The sequence below is a fragment of the Aythya marila genome (genome assembly GCF_965140915.1).
Source record: "Aythya marila genome assembly, chromosome: 1".
In the NCBI taxonomy this organism is placed as follows: domain Eukaryota; kingdom Metazoa; phylum Chordata; class Aves; order Anseriformes; family Anatidae; genus Aythya; species Aythya marila.
The window spans coordinates 136291383-136305183 of record NC_139042.1 but is presented as its reverse complement, the minus strand read 5'-3'; the positions used below and the strand labels follow the sequence as shown (position 1 = coordinate 136305183).

General features: G+C 47.3%; 1 protein-coding gene across 1 annotated transcript in view; it reads right to left on the bottom strand.

Moving 5' to 3' along the window:
* The window catches only part of ETV6 (ETS variant transcription factor 6), a 142895-nt gene extending 132919 nt beyond the window's left edge, over positions 1-9976 (bottom strand). The window contains exon 1 of the mRNA XM_082751822.1: positions 9668-9976. Within this exon, the coding sequence (XP_082607948.1) occupies positions 9668-9700 (33 nt within the window). The 5' untranslated portion in view covers positions 9701-9976. The remainder of the gene's footprint in view (positions 1-9667) is intronic.
* Between the last annotated feature and the right edge of the window lie 3825 nt (positions 9977-13801).

The following is a 13801-nucleotide window of genomic DNA, read 5'->3' as shown; positions in this document are numbered from 1 at the left end:
CGTTCATCAAATAAAGTCATTCATTATTTTCCAAAATCAAAACATTTAATAAAAAGGTAAGTCTTAGTTAAGTCTGTATAAGGCTATCTAATTACTTAAACAGATGCTTATGGACACCATATAGATTAGCAGAAAGGAGAACAAAATTTAGGTTACAGGCCATTTTTAGCTGCACATCAATACATTTTAATGGCTCTTCACAAACGTGGATCAGCTTCTCTTTAGGAAAAAGAACTAAGAAGTACACATGTAAAATGGATCAAAATCAAAAATTATGTTGGAAATTAATTTTTCTCCTTGCAGCACAAGCCTGATGCAAGGACTGTACATATGACAGCACTTTGCAAATGAGACAGTTCAGCCACTGCTCACAACATTTGGTCAGGTAGCGAAAGCAGCTACTCTTATGCCAATCCCTGCAGGCTGCAGTGGGGACACCATTTGATTTGTCACATACATGGAAAAGAGTTAATGCTTCAGGAACACATTTCACATGGGTGATAATGGGAACTGGGAGACCTTTGGAAAAGTACAGTTCAACCCACATTTGGCTCCTAGAAGTAAACAGTATCCCTCCCTCAAAAACAGAAAACTTCCATTTTTTAATGCTGATCTGTAATTCCCCTTCCATGTATTCCCTGAAGGTTTTCCCCTCCTTCATTTGAATAATTAAAGCAACAAAACCAATCTCTTGCTACTCCTAGCAATCTAGACTTCACAAACCCTTCAAAGTCACAGACAAAATCTTCCTCAGCTCTCTTCCCAAATCAGAAGTGCTCTTGAAATGAAGAGCTGGGGGCTGAGATGGAGACTTTGGAAACAATTCAGAGGAGACAAATAACTACTTGAGACCAGTCTTACAGCAAACTAAATTTTACATCGGAGCATCTACGTGCCTATGTACCATCAGAGTACATCTATCTCGCCTGGGATCTCGTCTCTAAGAGACACAAAGTCTGTTTCAGAAAAGGCTTAACAGACTGAAAAAAAATCGATCTTTCTCCAGTGTAGTGACAGGTATTTTTTCCCCTTAGAGGCTGTCAGACTTGGTATCTTTCTCATGTGTGTTCACCTACCCTGCTTTTCAAATCCATTTATACTTTTAGCCTCCACAGCATCCCGCAGCAGTGAGTTCCATAATTTAACACAGAGGGAAAAAGTACTCGTTTCAAACTTGCTGGCTGGTAATTTCATTACCTACTCTAGTTGTGTACTATCAGAAGTAATTGTTCCCCATACACTACTACTGTGTGATTTTATAGACCTCTGTTATACCTCCCTCAGCAGTCTCCTTTCCCAAACTGAGTTGTTTGGCAAGTCGTACGCAATGTAGCTTTGCCCCCTATGGAAGTTTCCCTGGGCTTTCCTGCAACTTCACTACTCATTCCTGTTTGTTTTTTGGTGCCACTACAAGCCCTCTTAATAACCAAGAAACACATGCTGTAACAAGAACTGATACGCAGCATGGATTTAAAACGTAATAGGCAGATCGTTTCTATTGCTCTCAGTTCTTTTCCTACTACAGTTTTAATTGATTGTTTGGCCCCCAGTTGAAACCTGAGCTATTTTCTCTCTCGCTTGTCCACAAAACTGTTTCCTAAAATCAGGTTCCAGGTGCAAGACCAGTTCTGGAAGGCTTATCAGAAGACAGTCCTAAACTAAAACTACCAAGAGGAAAAGGAAATAAACAGGAATACTTCCCTCTGTCCACTTCTCTGACCCTGCAGAACCCAGCTACTGCCCATCAGCATGGTTCAGCTGGCTGTGTGTGCTATTAGTTCACTCTCTTCTTGCTTTGAGGTTTAAGGGAAGTTGTAATTTGTCCCAGTTAGGAGGTAATAACAGCCAGCACATGGTCAGTCATGGACTGCTCTGATGACTCAGCTGGTGCGTAAGATGACCCCAGCTTACTAAAGCACTACCTCCGTGGTGCCTGAGCCCACTGTTTACTGTGCAACTTGAAACACACATATCTCAGGCGACATGCCATGAAATATTTTACAGCCCATAACCTTCTTCCCCTGGAAGCTGCTCCCACACTCTTCCCCAAATTCTCTTCCAGAGATCGCATTTGCTTGAGTCATTTCACAGTGACACAACCACTTGGACTGTCAACTGAGAAAAATGTTTTACATCTACCAGTGCTCCTGCTCCTATAAACTGGTGCCCTTCCTCGCACCCAAGGACTTGACAAGATCCTTGTCCCTCAGTGAAAACAGTTCAGCCCTTCATTTCCTCAGCTCCCCAGCCCCAGCTGCACCCCTCAACCTGGCACCCACACATGCCTAAGCCAGGCTGTCCGACCAAGCACGGCAGTGCTCCAACCTGGAGGGTGCTGGTCCTCTGGGGCTGGGGTGAGGCTGCTGGGATCAGAGCCTCCGCGGTGAGAAGGCAGTGAAACAGATGATGATGACCTGCCAGTGCTACCCTAGTGGCTCTGCGGGTTTCAAGCGGCACCTCAGTGGTGCCCACTGGAAACACCCAAGGCCATTCCTCACTGGCACAGCAAGGAGGAGAGGACCCACCTTCCAGTGGCCTCCACTGAGGAACGGGAGCCTCACCACGGAGCCTCTGGTTGCTCACATCCTAACACACCTGTAACCTCAGGCCCAGGACAGGCTGGAGGAGGCTTGTTTCTGCATGTGCTTTTAATTTTAAGCACAGGATAGCTATGAAGGTAAGAACACACCATTCAAGGGGCAATGTACAGTGAAAAAGTTGTCCTGGTCTACGCCACCAGAAGAAAGCAGAATTATATCAGTCATAGGGAGGAATCCCAACACAGACCTCAGATGAATTCCTAGATTTCAGGAAGGAGCTCCATTCCAGTGCTGTAATATTGGGTTTGCTCCATTTGACCTCCAAGCACATCAGTAGTTTCACTGTGCCCCACCAACAATGGAAACTTCTTTTACTGGAAGTCCCTTTTAGGTGGGGGAAAAAAAGGAGTAAAATAAAAAGAAAAGGTGGTTTGCAGATGCTGAATGCCTCACTGTGGCCCTACAAAGTGGATAAATATGTCTCTGAATTCTAGCAGTACTATCTCTGGCGTTTCTATTAAACATTTCATTTATCTGGTAGAACTCCAAGCCCCTGGATTTCCACAAGATCGCATACAATTTAGAAAACACTCCTGCTTTCTGTTAATAGATGTTTTGGAGGAACCCACTGAAAGCATAATGGAAAAATCACTTCATCCATAGTGTGTTGAAATACAAACTATATAAATAATCCCACTCTCTACTACATCCCATCAGTTTTAAGGATACTCCTTACTGGGTGCCAGTTGGCTTCTTCCAGCTTAAACTCTCAAGAATTTTCAAAATAAATAATTTCCAAGCTTGATCAGATCCTACCCGGGCTAGCTGGGGAAAAAAAAGAAATCCACACAGCAAGAAAACACTCATAGCACCTATTTATAAGAGCATTTTATTATAGAATTAAAAATCCAAACTCTGGATTTAATATTAGCCAGCTGTTAATATTTTAACATGTAAAGCATGGTTGTCACATTCGAAGTATTTTTGCGGGGTTGTACTAACATTTAACTCTCTCGGTCACGCCCAGTGTTACTCTTGGCATTATACACATTCTAAAAACGATTTACAATGCCATTTATTTCCATGTGCAAACATTCCACAGAACACCAACATAAATACCACTGTGAGTGTCCGTCTCTCTTTCACACCCATCCTCTCTCCAGACCGTCTTAATGGTAACACTATTAGCAAACTATACAAGGACAACATTGAAGCAAAGAAAACTGCATGCAGTTTAACAAGGAATAACCTTTGGAAAATCATTTAGATGAAGAATCATTTATAGCTTTCCTTAATTGCTAAGCCCAGTTCACTTTGGAGCTCAGTGCTATTACAGTGGAGAAGCAATACCATCTATCAGTGAAAAGCTTAACTCCATTCAAAATCCTTTATTTACTGCAGTTCCAAGTATTCCATAAACAAGTTCAACTTCAGCTAAAGTTTTCTACATTTATTTTCTAGCCAGCAGCGGAATTTTTGAAGTGGAAAAAAAAAAAAAAAAAGAAACACAACGGTATAACCTAGTTTTGAGTTCCATATGCTACTAAAGAAATAGGTAAAACAAATAGCTGTCCTCTGTGCTCCAATAAAGCACTGCCTAAAGACAGCTCAGCAACACCAGAACCACCATCACCTACATTTGGCTGGTGTTGTAGACCTAAAAAACAACCCAATAGTAGAATCAATTGCCATAACTCTGCTGTCAGAAGCACAAGAAGCTTTGGTAGCCTGCTTGGTTTCTGTTCAGGCCGAACCTCAGCACACCCCTGAGATCAACAAGCACACTTTACAACTTCACAGCCATGTGCAGAAGTGCAGTCCTAGGACAGCAACCCTATGGTCCCCAACTTCTTCAAGAGCAGCATCTGCACATGAGCTGCTGCTGAATTTAACAGAGAGCTACATCCTTCTTCCTCCAGGAAAAACATCACCTGGGACAGCCATGTGCACAGCCCACTTTGCATGTGACTTTAGGGAGTCCTGGGAGAGATGGTGGAAGGTAGCAGAGATGCTCTGGCTGCGGTAGGATGCCTGTGCCCGCTCTGTGCTGCCAGCTCTCCCCAAGCAATGCCTGAGGTGCCTACAGATGCGACTGAGCTGCAATGCTGTGCCCCCACTGCTCAGCGGTAGTGGGGGGACCCAGCCAGAAGAACCAACAGCCAGAAAACAACCACCGCTGCTGCCCCCCAAAACCCACCATTGCTCCCTGCACACTGTGCAACCTAAAAAGCCAGGAGCAAATGGGATCTGCCCACCACTGGCGTCTGTGATGAACACCATTTGTTTCCCAACGTTCAGCCTCACCCTGTGGAGGTGAGCTCATTACTATTTTATGCCTGTTTCACAGATAGGGAAAGCAAAGGCCAAAGCAAACAGTTTCAGAAGCACTTGCGTATGATTTGCTGTCGCTCTGGGGATTCCCAGCTGATGGAACTGAATCACTAAAACTCCAAAGCAAACGCATACAATTAAAAGAAAAAAAAAAAAAAAGAAAAAAAAAAAAGCAGTCAATTTTTGGAGCATAGGTCAGAACCATACTGCTGTCCAAAACCACAGGTTGACCTTGCTCTCCCTTCTCACAGATTACATGGAAGCCTTTTGTCAGAAGACCTCAGGATGCAAGCTGCCATTGGGAAGCGCTCGAGGACCCAGATAACTCTTCTAAAAGGCAGAACAATTACTTCTGTGTAACCGTATGAGGCTTCACCTCCTGATTATCACCATTTCTATCAGCAGAGCGTTGCTTAGCCACCTCCCTTCAAAAGGCACTTTGAGATGCAAGGTGTAATATACATGTAAATTATCATTAAAGTATCCTCTGTTTAATTGGGGCATTTCAGATTGGGGCTGCTGCTTTAATGGGTTGCCTCCCAGGAAACTGACTTTGCCTATAATGACACAGTGAATAGTAATGACCAGTGTTTAATTGGGACTGTGTTAGTAAAATTTGGCTTCAGAGGGATTAAATTTAACCGGTGCCAAGGAGTTAAGTGATTAATCAGACGTTAAATACGTACGTACTTCTAAACTGGTCTTCTCCCATTCAGTCCTACACCCTCTGAAATTAATGGGAGTTTTGTCATTGACACTAACACAAGAAGGATCAGCCTCCTGGTACACACGTTCACTAATAAACATTAAGAAGCGTACTCCCTGCTAACAGATACTCATCCATGGTTAAGGGTAACAGGATTCTGTCTGCCTGGTGCTCAAAAGTCCCTGCTTAGCATGGGAAGCTTTCGGTGGGAGAGAATTATCCACAAAAACATCATGGTATTAATGAAATATTAGGAAACATAAAGCACTACTTAAAATTAAAAAAAAAAAAAAAAAATCTGGGGAAGCCAGTTAAGGTTGAAAGCTCAACCACCGTGCTGATTCTTTGCCCTTCGGCTTACATGAGCAGTCTTTTTTTCCCCCTATTCCTTTTTTTTTTTTTTTTTTTAAACAATTACAAAGTACATCCTTGAATCTGAAATGAGCACTGGTGAGACGAATCCTCAAGCTACAGGGTTGTGCCAACTCCTGCAGGGTCTGTGCAATCACAGGGGCTCACTGCAAGGGAGAGCGCTCACATCCACCAGCACACAGCTTCACAAAGGCAACGCGACACGGGAGCCAGTTGTGAAACCTGACTCACAGGAAAGCTCCACACATTCAGTGCTGCCCACAGAAAGCACACAGCTCAAACGTCTGCTAGACACATGCAGGGGAGTTTGGGCTTGGAGAAGCCCTGGTCTCTGGGATCTGAAGCAGCCAATCCCCTGCATATTCCTGGTTTTAGTTCTCCCACAACTCCGCGCTTGTGCCAACACACTTGTTTGTATGGTCACATGGTAAATCAGGCTAAGGAAATGAAAGTGCCAGGTTTATTTTATAGATATAGTAACTATGTGTCTTTATACATATATTATGGGACATTTCTATTGGCTTTCAGGACCCTTCTATTTGCCTGCTGAGTTCTGAGCCCCCATATGATAGCACAGTGATATTCTTAAGGTATTACTATTTCAATGGAAGAAAAAAAAAAAAAAAAAAAAAAAAAAAAAAAAAAAAAAGAGAGACCCTTACAATCAGAAAGCTCCAGGTAGGGTTTTAGACAGACCTCATTACCACGTGGATCCTAACTGATCACAAAAATCACCATCAGTGTCCAGGCACCAAGCTTGTAGCCCTAGCTCCTGTGTGCCTTTGCTCTGGTGTAATAAGCCTTTGTCAAGATGTTTGTGCTCTCCCCATGCCTCGTTTCTCTTGGCTGGAGGACAAGAGGCAAAGCCGTAAGGGTCACTTGCTCATATGGTAGGGAGAGCTGGGGGAACATAGTGACAGTATATATGATAATGTATCTGTTAACTACTAAGGCTCAGGAGCAGAGAACAGGTTTGCTACCGGTGTAACATCCCAACAGCAGGGTCAAAAAAGGCATCCAATAATGACAACCAGACTACATTTCCCTTCTCAGCCCACTTTGGAGTCACAGCCCTTGGGCTGTCCCAGGCTGGAGTATGCCACAAGCCCAAAGCCTACCAGTTCCCAGCAGCGAGCTTGCCAGTGCCTGAAGTTGTAGCCAACACCAAGGGCTCTGCCTCCACGCCAATCTCTGAGCCCCAAAATGCTATTTCCAGAATGCCAGCAGAGACTGCTCCCTCAGCTGCACACCCTTCACGAAGACACTCTGCTGCCTGCCACACCAGGCCAGCAGGGCTCCCAGGGCTGCCTGCCATCAGGAAGGCACACACACACCAAAGCGCTGGCAAGAGTGGGATGTCAGCCCTGTGCTTCTCCTGGAGAAAGAGCTAGTGCAAGTAAACACACACACTTGCCGCAAAGCAAACACGTATCAATATACAATTGCACATACACACTGATAAGTACTTGACATGAACCGAGATATTACTGCAAGTTTATACTGATTGCAAGCAGCTAAATACATACCAAAATTTCACCTCCTCAAACTTTTCCTAAATCTTATTAGAGTGCCTCTCTAATAAGGTAGATAGGGAGACCACGCATGGAGCATCCCGGCATAAACGGAGCTCTAGCCTTTACTCCCTTCGTCGAAGCTTTCCATGGTTCATCACCCCAGCTGCTGTGGAATCTACTGCACACAGTCTTGCCCCATGTCAGGGGAGGGGAAAAAGAAAAGAAAAAAAAAAACAAAACAAAACACAAAATACATCCACCAGCACCACCGCTTCCAGTGCTCGGGCTCCTAACGAAGCACTGCAACACTCTCCCAGCACACTTGGCTACTCCTCAGGGCAGCACGGCCACACCACAGCATGGCTCCTGCTCACTCCTCCGCCTCTGCCCCGCGCTGCGCAATCTGGACTGGCGCGCTGGGAAATAACACATCCTACTTGTACAGTCACACCGTGGCTTCAACAACTCCCCTCCAGTCCAGCTGCTGATCGCAACCAGCTTCCGCATGGGCTGGCTGAAACAAGCGCCCCAAAAAACAGGGGTGAGTGAAAAACTGAAGGGAAAGTTATCCAGAACAGCTCGGTAAAGAAATGTTACCATCTGAAATACGCATTTCTGTCCGAAAGCTTGTACTTCCCATATTTGAAACTATTAAAATCATCACCAGGAAAGAAGCCAAAGAAAACTTCTCCCCGCTTTCTCCTCTGTCCCCCTTTCAACTTTTTCCTCCATTCCAATTACTCTCCTTTTCCTGGCCCTCAGGACACCCTCTGAAGTACTTCACCTGGACGGTAGTTCCTGTCTCTCTACACAGACAGCTGCAAGAGTCAGCACATAAAGAAAACGCACGCTACAAAGTAAGTTCAGACTGCACTAAGTTCAGCACAACACTTGAAATAGGCAGCAGGACATGTAAACATGAAGTCACGGAAGGTTTGAGGTTGGAGGGGACCTCTGGAGATCACCTGGTCCAACCCCTGGCAAGCACGGTCACCTACAGCATATTGCACAGGGTCGCATCCAGGTGGGTTTGGAGAACCTCCAGAGAAAAGCCTAATTAAACGTTAAGAAAAATTGGCATATAAACGTTTCAGGGCTCCAAAAGATGTATTTGTCCTGCTAGGTAGCTAATCACCTTTGATAAGACTCTATTATGTACCTTAGGGTTAGGGAAGGAGCAGCGTTACTAGTAAGAGCAGAAGTAAGCCTCCTATTTTCAAAACGCCCCATTTCTAAAATAAGGAAACACAACTCATCTGCCGCTACTTTTTTTGTGTGTGACATTCGCTTTCTCGTGCCTACAAATCCATGTTCCCACAGGATCCACCAAGGAGAAAGAAAATTAAAAATAAACAAGCAACCAAGCAGCTACGTTTCACTTTGTATTTACCGGGATTTGCTTAGCCTGTGGGACACAGAGGGTGCTCCACGGCCCCACGCCGCCCCAAACCTGGGTGCCTCTCTAGTGCAAGCTGCCGCCACCCGCCGTGACCCCCAAAATAGAGCCAGGCACGCAAGCACCGTGCAGCGAAGCCGGCCGGGTGCTCGCCCCCCGCTGGAGGCTCTGGCGGCCACGGGCAGGACGGGGAGCGCACGGCCGGGGGAAGGAGAGGGGAAAGGGCTGCCACCAGCGGGCTCCTGGGCACACATGGAAAAGAAAAGGAAAAAAAAAAAAAAAAAAAAGGCAGCCGGGTTTTGTTCCCATTGTCTCCGCTCCTGACACCGGGAACCGCAGCCAGAGCTGGGCACAGCCACCGGCAGGGAATAAAGCGAGGGGAAAGAGGGGGAGGAAGCAGGGGGAAAGGGAAAAATATTTTTAAATGAAATAAAATAGAAGCCCCAGCCCCCCCGCGGCAGCGCCGCCGAGCGCATCCCATCCCCGTCCCCGGGCAGCAAAACTTTGCGCGAAGTTGGCGGCGGGGGGAAAGGAGCACGCAGGGCGCCCGCTGCCGCCTCCCGCCGCCGCGGGGGGAAAAACAGCAGAAAAGGGGAAAATATTGTTATTATTATTATTAAGAATAATGATAATGAAAGGAACACGCGCGGGGCAGGGCCCTCCGTGCGTAAACACAGCGGGGGGGGGTAGCACGGGGGGAGCCCCCCACTGACCGCAAATAATAAAAATGATTTAAATAAAGAAAAAAAATAAAAATAATAATAAAAAAAAAAAAAACAGAAGGTTTGTTTTTTATTATTATTTTTACCTTGATGCAACACTGGGCAGCGGCCTCAGACATCTTTCAGCCGGAGCGCGGCGCAGCGCGGCGTAGGGGGAAGTTCTCTCGGTTCTTTTTTTGTGTGTGTGTGTGTGTTTTTTTTGCCTTCCCCCCCCCCCCCCCAAATTTCCGCTTCTCCGCCGGCCCCTCAGCGGGAAGTTGCTGCCGCCGCCGCCACCATCGCCCGGCGGCGGGCGCGGCCCGGGGGTGGCGCCGCCACCGGAGCCCCGGCCCCGTCCCTCGTCGGGGGGCGCCCGATCGCTGCCCGCCCCCTGCCCGCTGCCCCCGGGCTCTGCGTGCGTGTGCGGGCCCGGGCGGGGAGGGCGGGGCCGGGCGGCGAGGGGGCGGGGCCGGGCGGGACGCCCGGCCCCGCCCCCTCGCCGCCCGGCCCCGCCCCCCTCACCGCCCCCTCGCCGCTGCCCTGTTCCGCATCCCCGCAATCGACGTCGGTTCCCGGCAGCCGGCCCCGCCCCTTAAAGGGGCCCGGCGGCGCGCGGCGCGCGGTGGACAACAACAGCCTTTGTTCTGCCGCCGCCGACAAGGCCCCTTTAAGGGCCCGCATCAGGAAGTGCGGCGGCGGGCACGGGAAGGGCGGGGCGGGGCGGGGCGGGGCGCGGCGCAGGCCCGGGCCCCCCCCCCGGTTCGGGGACGCCGCGGTGCCTGCCCCGTGCCGGGCGCGCCGCCCCCTCCTCGCGGGGCTTCCCCTCTTCCGCCTTTTCCCCTTTCACTGCTTTTTTTTTCCCCCTTTTCCCACTTGTTTCCCGGTGTCCCCTTTTTCCCCCGTTTCCCCCCCGCGGGCGCTGAGTCACCCGTTACCGTGCGTCTCCTGTAGAGAGCAAGTAATCGTAACAAATAAGCATAAAGGCTGGGAAGGGCCCCCGAGATCATCTGGTCCGGCCATCACCCACCCTTCCACCAATGTCACCCACTAAATCGTGTCCCTAAGCACCACGTCCAGCCTCTCCTCGCACGCCCGCACGGAGCTCAATCCTCATGTCAATGCTCACTTACAGACCTGAGCGGCAACCTCAAAGTATTCATCAGAATGGAACGTGCAATTCGAATGCAACACAGATCAGCGGGAGATGTTTATAGCCCTTGCACTCCTTTCCCCATTGCTCTGCTGAAGGTGAGCGCGATGGCTGGGGGGGCAAACGTCTGGAGGAAGCACAGGCCACGCCGCCCGCTGGTCCTGCAGAAGCAGCTATGCCTCAACCATTCTAGCCAGACACTCGCTACAATGACTCAAGAACATCCTTGACTCCTTTGAATGAGGAGGGCCAAAATCCTTCTCAGCCTGGTTCTACCCGTTTTCCTGACCCAATTTCCTGCAGTTCCTTCCATTAGTTACATCTCTTGAGACCTCAGACTACATGGTCCTGGATGGTACGCCGTAGGGAGATGGAAGATGCTGCAAAGGCTCCTGGTGAGCAGGATGGCTTGTGGTTGCAGAACAGTTGCTCTGGAAATGTGAGGAGAAAGCTGCTTCTGCTGTCAGCTCCCCTTTAGATTCGTTCCATGTGGACATTGCACAGCACAGAAAGGAAGTGCATTAGCTTATATTAAACCTCCAACAGGCTCCTAGCTAGTTTCCTTCCCTCTCACCAAGAGGCTACTGCTTAGCTTATCTCCAGGGAGGATCCTTTAGCAGGATTTATGATCCCACAGAGACACCTTTCATACACGCCCTAGCCAGAAATTCCCTAACTTTTTGCTTGCGTTGATGGCAGCAATACTAATTCAGGCAAAAGGTAACCACATTCTGGCCTGTAAGATGACACCAAGTTCCTGCCTTTCTCAGAGCTCTCCCAGGAAAGGGAGATGGATGAGGTGTTGTGGGGCAAGAGCAAGAAGAGAAAACCATAAAACAAAGTATGTTCTTCCTCCTCATAGTGGCCTGGAAATCTGGGTTTGGGAGCTCATACTTTCCAGTCTAGAGTTTGTCCCTGAAAATAGAGCAAGCCCTGCAGAAAAGAAAGCAAAACAACCTTTCTGTGGGACTTGTAATTTTCAGTCCACAGCATTGTATCTGCAGACCAGCTTCCACTGATTCTGTCACCTGGGCCTCTTTTACAGCCCTGAGACTCCAAATGTCATCCTACATCCACTTTCTCATCAGCTGGGCTAATTCTCTCAAATGTCTCTCAATGATGTTGGAACCTGTTTCCCAAAGGAGACTAGACACTTGGGAACCTACATCCAGCTGAAAGCCAAGGTTTTCATTTCTCCTTTTGTGTACTGTTTTTTCCAGTTTCAGCAGCGTAGAACAGTACCTCAGACATATGCAACAATCACTGATTTCACCTCATTTCTTAATAAGGGAACATTGTTCACTTTTTTTTTTCCTCTTTATATTTGCAAAGGCACCCATTAGTTGCTGGTGCCCGTAGTTATCATTAACTTATTGTACTGTGTCTCTGCTGTTATCTTTTTCTTGCTTTTATCTTTGTCCAGTGAACCTTAACTGACTCACTTATTTGGTGGTTGCTTCTTTGCTCCTGTTTTATTAGCAGTTTTATTTTCACCTTCCAAAGACTGAGCATACACAAAGAGCCACTTGATGTTTTTTTCTCATTTAAGTTATCTTGGATGGAAAAAAGTGTGCTGTGCCTTCAGTACTCCCTCTGCTAAGGCCTTGCCCATATTCAGGTTTCCTTCTGCCACTCACCTCTGCAGATCCTGACCTTGCAGCTGGGTCTGCTGACGTTTATGTGACTCAACAGAGATTACTCTTAGAGGTTTAGGCACAGGATCAGGCTCTTAAGGAACAAAACACAGTTAGAGACGGTAGTAAATTCCAAGAATGTGAAATCAATTGAGGCATACATTGATGTTAGCGTGCAACAGAGTTTTTGATCCTCAGGAAAAAACAGGAAATCCATGAGAGTTGGTGCACAGATGTGCTCTGGTAAGGGATCGCCATTGCACATTTAGCACTAAGATTCTTTTGTCCTTCCCAAATTGGTTTCTGAAACTGAATTGCATTTTATGACCCTAGTGTGCATCAGTCACACTGCTTCTCATCATTTGCAGTAAGATTAGCTTTTGCTTCGTATTCCCAGGCAAGTCCTTTTTCCAAGATTCAGCTAGGCTAATGTTTCCTGTGGTAGAAGTCTCTAATCCTTGGCTTTTTAGGAATATACATGAAATTCAGTCTGAGGTGTTAGAGTGAGAAACGCTGTATCCATCAGAGGTATTCATATAGCTTTCCCATTTGGAAACCCATGACAGTTAAAATTGAAATACAAAAATCCTGGTGTGACACCTATTCGTCCATCAACCAATACATGTAAAAAATAACCCTAAACATGCTTGATGCTCTAAGGCATGCCATCCTCACACATTGTCACATACTGGATTATTTTGAATCACCCAGTATGTTGTGCCTGTAAATAAGAGAAACAGTTTTCTGCTGCTGTGAAAATGAACATTCTGGTACAAAAAAAAGGGGAAAAGGGACTGCAGATTGTACTCATTTAACTCCTCTTCAATATTCAAACCAGTGCAACTTCTTCTGAGAGACGAGCTTATGGTTACATTTGGGGAACAGATTTCTTTGCACAAGTCACAGCGTAGACTCATGTTGACAGTGCTGCCTCTGGAATGTACTTGGATGTTGCAGCACTTATGACACTGACAGGCAGTGAGTGGCCCTGACAGAGCTCCCAAGACAACTCAACTCCAGTAACAACAGCCCAGCAATAGCTAACCTGAAATATCAGATTGGGTTAAACTGAGTGCAACCACGGGACCATCTCACTGTGGAGCAAGGCTGTGGCACCACTAGGTGGTTATAAGCCAAGCCCTCAGCTACCTCTTCTGGGGTACTGGTGAGAGCATAATGCCACAAAACAAAGCTTGCAGGACTAGCACCCCATAGCAGTGCCTCATCCCATGCTGCAGGTCGTAGCACACCCTCCTTTGGCCACACCATCAATTCCCTTTAGCAGTGTGAGAAGGTGCAAGGAATATATCATATGTGTGTGTGTCTGTGTGCCTGTCTGTCCTTGTATGCATGCATGAGTGTGTTTACACCTAGCTCAGTTCCCCGAACTGCTCACTGTGGTGCAAGCAGGTGGGGACTGGCAGGGGTACTGTGAACTTGTGGCCTTGCTGGGTTGT